The 16121-nt window shown below is 38.2% G+C and overlaps 1 protein-coding gene across 1 annotated transcript in view; it reads right to left on the bottom strand.

Annotated features, from left to right (window-relative positions):
* Window positions 1–3215: 3215 nt before the first annotated feature.
* LOC117346285 (vomeronasal type-2 receptor 26-like) overlaps window positions 3216–16121 on the bottom strand; it is a 64750-nt gene continuing 51844 nt past the window's right edge. Inside the window, exon 6 of the mRNA XM_033915686.1 lies at window positions 3216–4102. Within this exon, the coding sequence (XP_033771577.1) occupies window positions 3216–4102 (887 nt within the window). The remainder of the gene's footprint in view (window positions 4103–16121) is intronic.

Here is a 16121-nt window from a genome sequence, read left to right as displayed (position 1 = left end):
GTAATAGGCCCCTTCCTTATACGGGAAAGGAGATGGCCGGCACGGAGGAGCGGCTTGAACGGCACCCCCCTCCCCCGACAAGCAGGTTGCTAACTGCATCTTCTGCTGAACCTTGGACAAGACGTCGAGTAGATGTGATGTCAAGCAAAGGTATGATGTACAAGGATCTGATTAGTGGACAGTTGTATGCTTTGCAGTTAATTGTTTGTTGTTGCACTAATATGTTGATGTTGATGTTAATGGATCTATTGCTGCGGCCTTTATTTATTCCAATTGTTAATAACTCTTCTTCAATAATGCGGAGATGTACATGTGGTGAATTGAAAGGGGAAAGGGAGGGGTGAAAGGGGAGGCAACTAGTGCCGAGTACCACTTTTGAGACATCTAATAACTCAATTTTGAAAATGACCACTTGGACATTTTGACTAGTAAGACATGCAAGTGCCGGTTTATGGCATCTTTTGGACGTCTATCTTTTTTTAATGAGCCCCGAAGTCTCACTGCATAAAATGGGACCTGAGCTAAATAAACACATCTGAAAGGTAGCAACTTCCCCCTCTTTGCTAAATTTGTTTATTCCAGAATCTTCTAAATCCAAAATTCACAAAAGTAGGATGCACACATCTAAAACTGTAGTTTACGAAATATACATGAATTCCATATTTCAGAAAGGGAATGAATACCTGCTACTCAAGGTCACATTGCTAATTCCTTAGTGATTTCTGTCCTTCCTGATTGTCCAACTGAAAATGGATATCAGACTCTGTGACAACATGGTGCAATAAAAGTACAATAATCCCTTCATGCTAAAACAGGAGTAGAGTGGAACAGGTAGAAGCGAATCACTTGTTTACTCTTTCCAGAAATACAAAAATGAGGGAACATACAACGAAACTGCTAAGTAGTAAATTTCATACAAATCAGATACAATATTTCTTCAATCAAAGTGTAATTACACTCTGGAATTCTTTACCAGAGATGGTTAAAGCAGTTAGTTTAGCAGGGTTTAAAAAAGGTTTGATGGAAGATAAATTTAATATGGGACGGCATCAAATGTAACTCTGTGAGAGAAGACAATGAATTTCTGAACCTGGTTTTCTGCTATAAATTGCAATAGTTATTTATTTCTCGAATAGGGAAAAGCTTGTTTATATAATAGTAATTTCCATCAGGAGGACCTCTGTGTATATCAGTGTCCCAAACTCTACACTGTAGATAGAGTAAATGGTAATGTAAACTATTTTCTCTATTTTGAAAGTGCACATACTGTATGCTACTGGGTTAGTTAATGTTTCCAAAGACTGCATCTCTTTAATAGGGATAGTTGAGTATTCCATGCTTTATTAAAACCTAACCCACGCTTTTACAAAGGTGCACTAAGCATTTTTACGTGTGTGCTAAAGGCTAATGCGTCCATAGACTAACATGCATGCATTAGCGTTTAGCTCGTGGTTAGCGTGTGCTAATATTTATAGTGCGCTAAAACGTTTAGCGCACCTATGTAAAAGGAGCTCTAAGAAAATGAGCAAAAAACTTGCCACATTATACTCCTCTTTATAGAGATTCCAAGTTTTCCGCAAACATCTGAAAACCTGGCTTTTCTCAAAAAAATGTAAGTCTCCCGCCAACTTAGGAATCAAGGAAACTCTTATACCTTGGCATCCCAAGTCCTGTAAATTTTCTTCCCACTTCTACCTCTAACCCTCTGTTGTAGTTCCTTCCTATTTCTCCTACTGTAAACCGCGTCGAGCTCTACGAATGTGGAGATGATGCGGTATACAAACCTAAGGATTAGATTAGATTAGATTCCAATTCCATGTCTACCTCAGTTCAAACCAAAGTTGATATATACAGGGAGGGCCACGGAAAAGTAGCCCGCTTCTGGCGATAGTATGGCGAGATAAACGAGCCATTTCCAAACCAGACTCTGAATACAACGCTTAGCTGGTGGTTTTGTTCCTGGCATATAGCCTTCCACAATCACTATTTGCTGTTCCAGGGAGAATACCATCTTTCTGGCGCCGGTATTGGAGGCAGGCTACTTTTCCGTGGTCCACCCTGTATAACTTTACCAGTTGAACAAATAACATTAAAATAAGCCACGGCACATTAAAGTGTCATTAAACATTTTAACATTTCCTTTCTTACTCTGTGTAAAACTGTCAACAAATGCAGACCAGCACAAAGTATGGCTTTAAAATATTCCCCGCCCCCTTTTTAACAAAACCGTGAAAGTGGTTTTTAGTGCCAGCTGCATGCTGAATGATGTGCGCTGCTCTGATGCTCATGGCAGCTCTATGTGCATCGGATCGGTGCAAAGTATTCAGCGCACTGGCCGGAGCTAAAAACTGCTTTTGCAGCTTTGTAAAAGGGGGGTTAATGGTATGTTGCAAGTATTTGCTTCAGAAATGTCCAAGTTCTTTGAGATGAACAGAACATACTTTTTCGATCTTTAATCCATCAACTGTTGACCATATTTACCTCCTTTTTTAGATCGGTGCACTAAGATTTTTGGCATGGGTGCATGTTAGCCTACGAATGTGTTAGTGGTTAGCGCAAATATTGATTTAGCGCGAACTAAATCCATGCTAAAACACTTAGCATGCCTTTGTAAAAGAGGGACTTAATACTTTAAGAATCTTTATTTTGAACACATTGAATCCTTGTTGAAATTTGCAGGATTTAAGAAACTGTATGGTACAGTATGGGAATGTGTTTTCCAGGAAAAGTAGCATAAAATCTGTTTTCTCTTTTGGGATCTTCCCAGGTATTTGTGACTCAGATTGGCCACTCTTGGAAATATGATACTGGGCTTAACGGATGTTCATTCTGTCCGAATATGGCAGCACTTTTGTTCTTATGTTCATAAATTTATGCACCTTTTGTGTATGTAAATTTAAATAATAATGCGATCCATGTGTACATATGTAAATTTATTCCAATAAAAAGTATCACCAGCAACTTTATTAATAACTATAATAATTACTTAAATTTTACATTGGAATTGTATATAATATAATAAACACCAAAGTTCATTCAATTCCATGGCAGTATCACGGCCTTAGTTATAATAAAATAATGAAATTTAGGATGACCTCAACCAACGATAAAGGTTCTAGGTATAAAAAGGAAATTTACCTTTGACATGTCCAATCACTGATACCTGATATTAAATTAAGCCATCCTTTACTCAAATAATAATAATTTAATTTTTTTCATATGCGTTTTCTACTGTTCCTTTCAGGTCTTAGCAGAATAATATAGCACTTAGGGAAAAAGATACAGCCCAAAAGTCCAGCACTGGAGGCCAGGATAGCAAATACTTCCACCGCTACCATATATTTGCCCTTGGTGCTCAGATATGTTGGGATGAAAGAGATCCAGACATTGCAAAACACCAGCATGCTGAAAGTGATGTACTTGGCCTCATTGAACCTGTCAGGTAGATTCCTTGCTAGGAAAGCTACGATGAAGCTGATGCCAGCCAAAAAGCCCAGGTAACCCAGAACACAATAAAATGCAACTATTGAACCTTCATTACATTCAATTAATATTGTTCCAATTTCTGATCTCATATTAAGATATGGGAATGGGGGAGCAATAAACAACCAGGCAAGACACACAGCAGTTTGAATAAGGGAACAGGAAAGGACGATAGAAACTGAAATCCTGGTACCCATCCATTTTCGAAGCTTGCTTCCAGGTTTGGTGGTATGAAAGGCCAGGACTACAGTGATGGTCTTTGCCAATATGGAGGAGAGAGCAATGGAGAACATGATCCCAAAGGCAGTTTGTCGGAGGATACAAGTCAATTTGTCAGGATGGCCAATGAATACCAAGGAGCAGAGGAAGCAGAGCATGAGGGAGATGAGAAGAATGTAACTGAGTTCCCGGTTGTTGGCTTTCACTATCGGGGTGTCTTTGTAATGAATGAAGAGCCCCAAAATAACAACATTAATGAGAAATAAGAAAAGACAAATGAAAGTCAACGTTAACCCCACAGGTTCATCATAAGATAGGAAAACTATCACTTTTGGGATACAGGCATCTCTCTTTTGATTGGGCCATTGGTCCTCTGGGCATTTTGTACAGGTGTCCATATCTGAGAATGAAAAAATATTATCCTATTATGTCATAAATAGCATCAGTTATATGACAGCAAATGAACAGAAAATGAACACTTTTCATTATTATAAGGCATGTTTCAGAATGAGAGACTGCAGAAATATTAAACATGTAATAGACAATGAGCTTACTGCTTATGCAATCATGTACTGTATCTCTAAGAGGTACTTGAAATGTATTGAAAAAAGCACCCCAGTGCACAAATAAAAATCTCAGATCGGGAAATTATTCCTGCTAGGGTATTCCATCATTGGAGGCATTAAATTTGGAACAAAGGTGAAGGAGCCCAAAATTGTATTTATTTGAAGGATTTATATTCCATGCAATCAGTAAGTTTCTAGGTAGATTACAGTACTACATACATAATTTAAGATGGGAAATAAAATTTTCAGGGGTAACAAGTATAGGGTGGGATGAGATATAAAGGAATATAATCACATTAGAGACAAGACAAAGTACAATTAGCTAAGTAATTTCAACTCTCAGGTTAAGGTTCTAGCTCTATAGCCTAACCCTTCATTTCTGCTTAGTGATTTTCCATCACCAATGAATAGGTGGTATAGGCATCTTTAAATAGATATATTTTCACTGAGGTTCTAAATGCCTTAAGATATCAACTGAATTTGTTCTGAGAGCAGGTTCTACCTCTGGGGACCCTTAATGTAAAAAAATAGAGTTCCTGCATTCTTCAAGGTGGATTTTTTTCAGTGGAGGGTAGTTTCAAGTTTCAAGTTTCAAGTTTGACCTTTATTTGATGAATCGCTTATAATAATATCTAAGCGATGTACAGAATTAAAAACCATCAGAATGTGGTAATACAATTAGTTTACAGTAGTTACTCATAAGACAGACAAAATTAGACGAACAGGAGGGGGTGGGAAGGAAGGGGAAAAGTTACAATCTTGTTCTTTGTTAGAAATTGACATCGAAGGGGAAGCACATTGGGTAATAAAGGGTTAGGAAGAATATAGGACCTAAAAGGTGGTATTTCATATGTCAAACGCGTCTTGAAATAGATAAGTTTTTAAAATTTTCTTAAACATAACAAGGTCAGTTTCGTTTTTAATGAAATTTGGAAGGGAGTTCCACAGTGTGGGGGCTTTTACAGAAAATATATCGTTTCGCCTAGTGCCTATGACTTTTAATGAAGGGACCGAGAGCAATTGTGAAGAAGAAGATCTAAGAGAACGTAAAGTTTTGTGTGGGACAATCATTTTTGCAATATATTGAGGTTCATTGAAGGTTAAAGTTTTGTAAACCAGGAATAAAATTTTAAACGTAATTCTATGGGTTATAGGAAGCCAGTGTGATTTAATTAATAAGGGGGTGACATGGTCAAATTTCTTTGCGTTATGAATTAGTTTGATTGCTGTATTTTGGATAATTTGGAGACGTCTATTTTCTTTTTGAGTTATATTAATTAGAAGAGAGTTGCAGTAGTCCAGTTTGGAAATAATAAGAGAGTGAATTAAAATATTGAGGGATTTAGTATCCAAGAATGTAGAGATTGAACGTAAAAGCCGTAGTCTGTAGAAGCATGATTTGACTATTACACTGATATGATCATGATAAGATAGATCTACATCAAGGGTTACACCTAGAATTTTTAGCTTAGGTACCGGTTCTATAGGAATATTGTCAAGTGTGAATGGTATTTTTTGGGATATATCTCTTTTCCAAGTGAAAAGCATGGATTTTGTTTTTTGAGTGTTTAGAACCAGTTTATTATTTTTTAGCCAGTTTTTAATTTTTTCTAGTTTGTCATTGATGATTTTTATTTCTGCAGTATTTTCAGGATTGAGAGGGTGCATTAGCTGAATGTCGTCAGCGTAAGAAAAGGCTGTAAATCCTAGTGATTGTGACATGGTGATAAGTGGGGATAGGAAAATGTTGAATAGAAGAGGAGAAAGTATTGATCCTTGTGGAACTCCAAAAGATGAGGAGAAGAATTCGGAATAGGATTCATTGAATTTAACTCTAGAGAGACGATCCGATAAAAAGGAGGTTAACCATTGTAAGACTTGGCCCTCTACCCCTAGTGATTGTAGACGATTGAGAAGAATATCATGATCTATGGTATCGAAGGCTGCGGATAGATCTAGAGAAAAGAGAGCTACAGATTTGTGATGGTCAAGGAAGTAGTGAATATTTGTGACAAGACCAATCATGGAATATTCGGTACTGTGATATTTACGAAAACCTGTTTGGTTTGGATGTAACGCATTAGAGGATTCAATGAAGTCAGATAGTTGTTCGAAAACTAGTTTTTCCGTCAGTTTCATTAGGAATGGAAGATTTGAGATGGGGCGGTAATTAGATGAGTCATCTTGACTGGACTTAAAGTTTTTTAAAATTGGTATTACAGTAGAAGTTTTCCAAGCAGAAGGAACGGTAGCAGAAGATAAACATTTTTGAATGAGAGATAGAATAAAAGGACCAAAAAAATCGAAATATTTTTTTAAATAGAATGGCGGAATAATTTCTGTAGGAGAACCTTTTAAGTTGATTGATTTGAGGTGTCTTTCAATGTCATTTATAGTTGGAATTTTGAAATTTATGCATTTGGCTGTTGGAATAGAGTTAATTGTAGATAGGTTTTCGATACCCGGAGAGATTAATGTATTGGTCGTGAATGTTTGTCTTATTATTGATATTTTTTGGCAGAAATAGTCCGCTAGTTCTTGAGCTGTCAGTATTGATGTTTGATTTGGCATATTTTTATTTTTTTCTGGGTTAACTGATTTTAAAATATTAAAGAGGACAGAAGTGTTTTTTGCCTTTTGAATTTTGTTATTATAGAAAGATTTTTTTGCCTGGGTAATTTCATGTTTATAGTAGAGAGAGGTGTCTTTAAATTTTTGAAGGTTGGTGAGGGATTTTGAGGAACGCCATTTCCTTTCTGCAGCACGAAGTTGAGTCTTGATTAAAGATAGCTTTTTGGAATACCATGGATTTTTGGGTTTTTTGTTGATTACAGTTTTAGTGACTAGTGGTGTTTTAGTGTTTAGTATGGATTCTAAATTTGAATTCCAGTAATAAAGTTGATCGTCAATTGTTTCAAATGATGGAATGATGGTTGAAGGGCTAAATTTTGATGAGATGTCTGAATTTTCTAATTGAGAAAAGTCCCTGTATGAATATGTTTTGGTTTTGGAAGAATAGTTTGATATCATTTGTTTGGGGAAGTGAAGATTTAAAGAGATTAAGCAGTGATCGGACCAGGGAACTGAAAGAATATTCGGAGTGGAGTAGGATATTGATTCAGAAGAAGGAATTAGAATCATATCTAATATATGTTTAGCCTGGTGAGTGGGATCATGAATCAATATTTGCAGATCTAGGTCATTAAAAAGTTTGATAGTTTCTAAGGTTTGTGGGTTATTATGGTTATCAAAATGGATGTTAAAGTCACCCAGTATGATTGGGCAGTTAGCAGTTGAGCAAAATTCGAAGAGTAAATTATGAAGTGAGGATAATTTTGAATAGTCTATTGGAGGGGGAAGGTATAATAAGAGAAAGTCAGTTTTATTTGTGGAATTTATTTTGAAGTGGAGATATTCAATAGTAGAATTGATAACAGATTGATCCTGAGATTTAATTAAATTTTTGAGAAAGATTATGGCTAAACCTCCGCCTTTACGTTTGTGACGGTGGTTCCATAAAAAATCATGTCAAAGAAGTTAGTTTTTGAGGACTATAGTGGTCGAGTAGGTTGATGGCTATATAGTGTGGATGCCAGTAAAGGAGATAACATACCCATCATGCTTTGACAACCAGAATCACTGTTTCACTGTATATCAGATGCAATACTCTATTGGCAAACAGTATAAATACATCAATGTTGGTGTGATATGCTCATGTCATGGGATATTATGAATCAACCCGGCTACAGTAATTTGTACAGATTGCAGAGTTTTTGGGTGTTTGGGGGAACTCCCATTAGTAAGCATTGCTTTAGTCAAAGAGAGGTATGATGGTGCTTTGGACAACAAGTCTGAAATTCTCATCAGATAATACTCACTTCAGGGGTTTGATAATTTTCAGTTCAAAAAGATTTTCTTAAGTACATGAGGGAGATGGTTTTTCATTTTAGATCAGGGTCAAGGATTACTCTGAGAAATTCCAAGGTATTAGTCAGTTGGATCTCAATATTTCTGATAAAATGCCTTCCAGAATCCTCAACTACCAGGAGTGCCAGGCAAATACTATAATTCTGATGGCATTATCCACCTGGAAACAAATTATTACATTAGGGATTTCTATTCCGTCATTACCTTGAGGTTCAAAGCGGCTTACAAAAGATTAATAAAACGGGGGTTACAATGGGAGAACTATTGATTAACTAGAGAGGTAAGTAATAGATCTTTTAACATTTCTCGGGTTGTTAAGGGTAAGGCGGCTTGCAAAAGAATTAAAACAATGGAAGCACTATTGTTACTAGTGAAGTAAAGAGTAGATCAAGTGTCAATTTTAGAGTTATTAAGAGTGCGTGATGTTATGGCTGCTTCAGGAATTTCTTGAAAAGTATAGTTTTTATTTCTTTTCTGAATGTCTTGTAGTCTGGGGTGGTCGTCAGAAGGTTGGAGATCTGGTTGTCCAGTCTTGTGGCTTAAGTGGCTAGGAGGCCGTTGTGTACTTTTGATCGTTTTACTTCCTTGATCGGGGGAGGTATGAATGGGGAGTGTGTTTTTCTGTGTCTGGCAGTGGATGCTTGGATGAGGCGGTTGTTCAGGTAAGATGGGCTGTCTCCATTTAGGGTTTTAAATAACATGCAGTAGAATTTAAATTGTATTCTTTCTTGGATTGGTAGCCAATGTGAGTTGATGTAGCTTCTGTGATATGGTCATGTTTTCTCAATGAGTAGATGAGTCTCAAAGCTGTATTTTGGATTGTTTGAAGTTGTCTAGTCATAGTAACAAGGCATGGAAGGAAGAGGATGTTGTAGTAGTCCAGCAGACCTAGAATTACGGATTGTACTATAAGTTGGAATTGTGTTCTTTCAAAGAATTTCCGGACTAGTCTCAGATTTCTCATGATTGCGAAGAATTTCTGTATTGTTTTATTTATTTGCGGTTACATGGTGCTGCATCTGTCTATGGTTATGCCAAGTAGTTTTATGATGGTTTGTATTAGATAGTTGATTGAGTTTAAATTGGTTATGGTTTGGACTTTGTCATTTTCGAGGAGGATGAATTTGGTTTTGTCTAGGTTGAGTTTAAGTTTGTGATCTTTCATCCAGGTCGTGAGTGTTTCTAGTGTTTGGTGTAGTGTGTTTGTTATGGTGGGTTTAGGCTGATCATATGGGATGAGGATGGTAATGTCATCTGCATAACTATAGGTGGTTATGCCTAGATTGTCCAGATGTGTTCCTAGAGAAGCAGTGTATAGGTTTGAACGGACACGTATCAGAACTTTAGTAAGTGTCCTTAGGCATATGTTGTTTAAAGATGCAAAGGTAGGCCCTGTTTATCTTTCCCTTCCTTGAAGAGAATACAAGGACAGATAATGTTTAAACAGAGATAATGTGAAGTGAATTCAATTGTTTTGTTAAGCCGTATTTACAGACAGCTTTAGTTAAGAAGCTCTGCTGGTTAAGGCTTTTTCTGACCCTCAGTGGACTTCAATCTCTAGCTAGGAAAAATGCTGATGTGTTTAAAGTTTCATGTGACCTTACGTCACATGCTGACACATGCTGGCAAACCTGATTCGTATAAATATGTGAAACTCATAATAAAAGACGGACATATTTGAAAGATGGTTTCTGGTCTTTAAGATGTGTCCCCAGGTACCTGACTTACATATGACAGAGACAGAGAAAGTATGGGGCAGGAATTGGGACCTGAATCCTTTTCAGTTGGGGGCTTGTCCGCGATGGGCAGATGATATCACCGGTATTTTGTGAGTATTTCTGAATTTTTTCTGTTCTTTAATACTCACTGGGTAGTGGTGACCTGTACCCACCCTTTATTTTAAGTTCAAGCTTTGGGTTCTATTATGGAGTTTTTTTGGGGAAAATCTCGGGGTACTTTCGGTAAGCACCCCTCATATATATAAGCAGCTGCCATTCTTTCGGAAAGAATGAAATTATTTATAGAACCCCCCTGCCCACTCTGTCATTTGTAAGGTTAAAACTTTTATAGAGTATAAGATTTTATTGTCTCTTATTACTGTACCTCGCTTATAAGGTAAGATAAGCGAATATTTTTGCATTGTTATATGGGTTTTGTAATGAGTCATAAAGGCACTTACTCCTAGACAAATGAGACTTGTACGGCTGTGTGTGTGTATGACATTTTTCCTTCAGCTCCCATCTTTCTGTGTCACCAATGTTTACTACTGAGGTAGGACATGCTGTTATGTGGAATGAATTGAATGCGATGTTTGAATCAGTCTAAGATCTTTCCCTTGTAGTTAAAAAAAAAAAAAAAGAAAAAATTCCGTTTTAAAGGTTTTCTTTCTTGTGCAGAGCAAAAGCTAATCTGTTCTTTGCTTTCATTATCAGGGTCTGTGCATGAATGTTTTTGTCCCTTCCCCCAGACTTCTCTGTTTGGGCTTCCACTGACCCCCTATAGTGCTTCTTTGAAGTTACTCATTCTTGGTTTTATAAAGCAGTAAGGTGAGATTCCACTGCTTGTCTCTTGACTTTTCTCCGGCATTATCAAAACCACCATCTCTTCTTATAATACGCCCATCGCTCTTGTTGCCAAAGCTGATGGCATTCCCTGTTTCGTCCTAGATTTAGGGCTGTTAGTGTTTTGGTAATTCTCATTGCACTTATGTTTCTTCCACCATTCCACCGGCAGCCAATTATTTTTTTTTTCTGTCATTATCCTAAAGAATGTTTTATTTTAGTCCCTGTTGGTGAAGCTTTTCAGCTCTTTTTTTGCCTTCACCTTTAAGCAACAGTATACCTAGTGTGGAATGTCCTTCGGGCTATTCTACAAGTCATGCACTGCCCCTCATGGTCCTATTCTTATTTTGTACAACTTTTGTGTTCCATAATTCAGGAGACCTGTCAGGCTGATATAATGGTTGTCTGTGTGTGGTCACAAGGTGTCATGAAATAAACTGCACTGGTGTACATCTGAAGTGAAATACCTGGGTTTTGTCCTGTCTCATGGTCAGAGGAAAATCTGCACTTTCTGCATTGCTGCTGTTCTGGGTCTGCCCCCGCCCAGCTACCAAGAAAGACATGTTTACTTTTCTTGCTATGATTGGTCACTGCCGCCAATGGATCTCTGCTTGTTCCTTCTATGACCAGATTTTGAGACAGACCCTGGTTTCTGAAATGACTGCTCTTATCAGATGGACTTATGAAATGTTGGACATTTAAGATGTGCTTTGGTTTCTAGCTCAAGTTTGGGTTTTCCTGCTTATGCCCACATGTTTTATCTCTTTGTTTGGGACTATTGTAACACCATGAAGGGAGAACATGGCGGTAAGTTACGCTCTGTTGCCTTTTTTTATAGTCACTCCTGTTCAAGTTCCCTGGCTGCTTGTGCTATGGTGGTAGAGATGGTTACTTTTCTGATCCTAGGTCACCCCATTACCCTTCATACTCTTCACGATGTTCAAGCCCTTCTTTTAAATGGGTTTTTGGGTTTCACGGGTGAACAGGATTCTCTTCCTCTCTTTTTTCACAGCTCCTTCTGAATTTGATGCCTGGCGTTTGGCAGGTGCCCAAAGCCGCCCTTTTGGACGAACTTTGGTGCAAAGAGGGGAAACCCTGGATACCAGCTGCTAGCTCTCCCTTATTCATTGCCCAATATCATGGTATTGGTTATCGTAGTGCTCGCTCGACATTTTAACTTCTTGCTAGTGATATTTTCATTCTTGACCTTTTGCTCCTTGATACAGAGATATATAGCTCAATAATTACAACTGGCACGGTTGTGAATTGAAAATAAATTGGAAAATACAATTCCTTTCTATTGTTTTAGCTGAAATTAGGATGTTGCTAATTTAAAATGGGTTTTTCCGGATTTATACATAGCCATCCCAGATCCATTTTGGCACAGATATTTCTAGTGTTTTCCACGGGTCCTCTTTATCACTGCAGAGATAGAGACGCTCCAAAGAGACATTAGCTTTATGCCTTTTTTCAAATATGAGATGGTTATGATATACATTATTTGTTGTTTTGGTTTTTTTTTATATCAATGTGTTTATTTGCAGAGTTAAATTCAGCCCTGCACACTTGACAGATGGAGTAATAGCTCCACGCTTAAAACTTTATGTTTTGTCTGTGTCATGTCTACTTGTCTTAGTTTAGTGGGTACCCCAGGATACATAATATTGGCCATTTCTAGAGCTCTTTTTCCACTTCTTACTAGCCTAACTGCGCAATGTTCTTTTACTTTTAGCTTTTATATTCTGAATATAGTTTAGTTAGGGGTTATAAGAAAAAGTTTTACTTTATACAGCGTTTATTTCGTGGTGTTCCCTACATATGATCCATTCAATATACATTTCTGAATACATTCAGTACATCAGTATGGTCTCTCTGAAGTGCATAATAGTTATATGAAGCACGAAAAAACATATCCTTTTGGATTGTTCAATTAAGAACCTTAAGTAAGTGAGTATTGTCTCTCTTTTGCCATGGCTATGCTAAGTGAATGAATTGGTATTGTTACATGTTGCCACATTCAGTACAGGCAACATGGTTTCTCTTGTTTTTTATCTCTTATTTGGATCACATTGGAGTACAGCTGCTGAATGATATTTGGAATGCTTTTCAAGCATTTCTTTTCAAGTATCTCTTTCTGTATGCACAGACATCTGGCTGCTCTCCCTTTGAGATTCTCACGGGATGACCTTTCTCTGCCCCATGGGTAGATTTTCCCTTGATACAGGAGGAATACGTCCAAAAGCTAATTGAAATATTAGGGCTTGTTCAAAGAAACGTGTCTTGCACTTCTCCTTTCTCTCCACAGATTCCTACCCATTTTTTCCAGCCTGGTGATTATCCAGCAGCTTTCCAAGGATCGGAAGCAGACAGATTTCCCCTTTGGCCTTCCCACTACTGTGATCGCTGTGCCCAGGCCCGCTGCACTCACTGAGGAGTTTCCTGTTTGGATCCACGCAAGTCGCTTGAAGAGGGTTAACCTAAAACCCTAGAAGCAAGTCTTCCCTGCGCAGATTTCACCTCCTCCAGTGAACAACATGATGATCTCATTGCAGCATTCTACCAACTTTATCATTCTCTTACTGGCACTGCTGCTGCTAGTTTTTCTCCCTGTATGGATCATTTCTAACTGGGTCTACAGGGATGATGTGTTCTGGGTCCACGACACTTTCTGCCCATACCCATCTGTAAATGACACTCCTGCTGTAAACAGCACCCCCGACACCTCTTTGCGAACACGACGTCAAGCTGGACTACTCCCTCGCAAAGGCTGTCCTTCAATTGGAATCCAGAAAAGACCGATAGTATGCTACCCTTTGGTATAATTCCAGCAGTGTGCAAGTTGCCACCTTCTCCTTTGAGTATTGTGACATTGTGGACTGTTCATCAATTGATATCCCAAGGCTGTGCCATTGGTCCTCAGAGATTCCTAAAACTAAGGACATATATGTATATGTTACTGACTTACGTTGGGGGGTTAAGTGTGCATTCTGGGGAATGGTAGGGTGGAATATTGATACTGACTGGGCTTATAAACTAGAAAATACCCTGAAAAACAGTGGACCAAAATGGTAAATCACTGCTTACTTGTATGACCCTTCATAAGGTTGGACACTGTTATAGGAAAAGTGTTCCTGTACAAATTATTAAGCTTTCTCTTACTATTGACAACCCTAGACCTACTGATGAAGGTATGTACATTATGGACATGTGGTTTAAGGGTGGGTCTAGCTACCATCAGTTTTCTTACGGGATCTATCTACCTCCACTCATCCTCTCCCGCCATTTTGTGGGGGCCCCAAAAAATACTAACTCACTGGCCCCTACATTCAATAAACTTACTGACATGATGGCTATTGCCAATCCCACTTTTGAAGATATTGTGGCTGTTGAGGTAGGGTTTTCAGAACGTAACCTTTGGTTAGAATGGATGAAATTCACTGCTGATCAACATAATAAGAGTAATTGTTACATATGTGCTCAAGCTAGACCCCATCTAGGAACCGTACCTCTGGACCTCCCTCCTGGTATCCAACCATGCCTTTTTGGGTTATTTACCTATCCTCTTTGTGCACTGCAGTGTTCTAAATACCCTATGTTGCCAGGACAGCAAAAGCTTGATATTGCCGTTATCATCTATAAGGGCAATTACATATGTCATGTTTCTAATCTGACACAGAGTAGTTTTGTAGGTAATTTACCCCCAGTGCACTTTAGTTAAGGTTACTATGCTTCTGCATATTGTTTCTGAAAGGCATCCTTCCTATTCACATGGTTTTTCCTTTTATTTGTCTTGATATAAATCTGATCACATGTATACATAGATGCTATAGGGGTCCCAAGAGGGGTCCCAGATGAATTTAAGGCCCGAGCTCAGGTTAAGGCTGGGTTTGAGTTCCTTATTCCCTTTATTACTATTAATAAGAATGTTGATCGGATTAGTTAAAATTATTATAATCAGCAACGCTTTGTGAACTATTCTAGGAACGCCTTGCAAAGTATTACTGATCAATTAGGCTCCACTTCTCAGATGGTTCTCAAAATCATATGGCCCTAGATATGATTCTAGCTGAGAATTCTGAAAAATTCTCCTCAGTACTTTAAGCTGTTGTACTTTTCTTTCTGACAATATAGGTCCTCCTATGGACATTCAGAAATTAGCAGACCTCTTTGCTGAGTTCAAATGTAACTCTGATTTATCTAATTTTTGGGATCAGCACTTTAGTTGAATGCATAATCTCTTATTATTTGCACTCTTGTCTTGACTGCTCATGTACTGTGTTATTCGTATTACAGCTCCTAAAAAGACCCCTCCTTGAGAGACATACCTAGAGTATCACTCCCTTCCAGCTCATGCTGTGTATTTGTGACGTCATTTACATGACGTAAGAGGGGAATTGAACGGACACGTATCAGAACTTTAGTAAGTGTCCTTAGGCATATGTTGTTTAAAGATGCAAAGGTAGGCCCTGTTTATCTTTCCCTTCCTTGAAGAGAATACAAGGACAGATAATGTTTAAACAGAGATAATGTGAAGTGAATTCAATTGTTTTGTTAAGCCGTATTTACAGACAGCTTTAGTTAAGAAGCTCTGCTGGTTAAGGCTTTTTCTGACCCTCAGTGGACTTCAATCTCTAGCTAGGAAAAATGCTGATGTGTTTAAAGTTTCATGTGACCTTACGTCACATGCTGACACATGCTGGCAAACCTGATTCGTATAAATATGTGAAACTCATAATAAAAGACGGACATATTTGAAAGATGGTTTCTGGTCTTTAAGATGTGTCCCCAGGTACCTGACTTACATATGACAGAGACAGAGAAAGTATGGGGCAGGATTTGGGACCTGAATCCTTTTCAAGGTTGAAGAGGGTAGGGGATAGTGGGGATCCTTGTGGTACGCCGCAGGGGTTTGACCAAGGTTCTGATTTATTTTTTTTTGATTTTACACTGTAGGGTCTGGATTTTAGGAAGCCTTCAAACCAAGAGTATACTTTATCTTAGATAACTATTGCATCCATGATCTGTAGAAGGATGTTGTGATCAACTAGGTCGAATGCTGCAGTTAGGTCCAGTTGTATGAGAAGCATTTTTCTCCCTGTGCTAAGGTGTTGTCTGATTGTGTCCATTAGGGAGCCTAGAAGTGTCTCTGTGCTGAAGTTAGTTCTGAAGCCTGATTGCATGGGGTGGAGTAGGTTATGGTCATCTAGGTAGTTGGTGAGGAGTTTGGCTACTAGGCCTTATGTAATTTTGAGGTATAGCGGTATTGAGGCAATAGGTCTGAAGTTGGATGGGTGGTCTGGTGGTTCTTTTGGGTCTTTTTGGATTGGGGTGATGACGATTTTGCTGAGGTCAGTAGGGAAAATGC

This window comes from Geotrypetes seraphini, chromosome 12 (genome assembly GCF_902459505.1).
Source record: "Geotrypetes seraphini chromosome 12, aGeoSer1.1, whole genome shotgun sequence".
In the NCBI taxonomy this organism is placed as follows: domain Eukaryota; kingdom Metazoa; phylum Chordata; class Amphibia; order Gymnophiona; family Dermophiidae; genus Geotrypetes; species Geotrypetes seraphini.
This window is presented reverse-complemented; position numbering and strand designations above follow the sequence as displayed.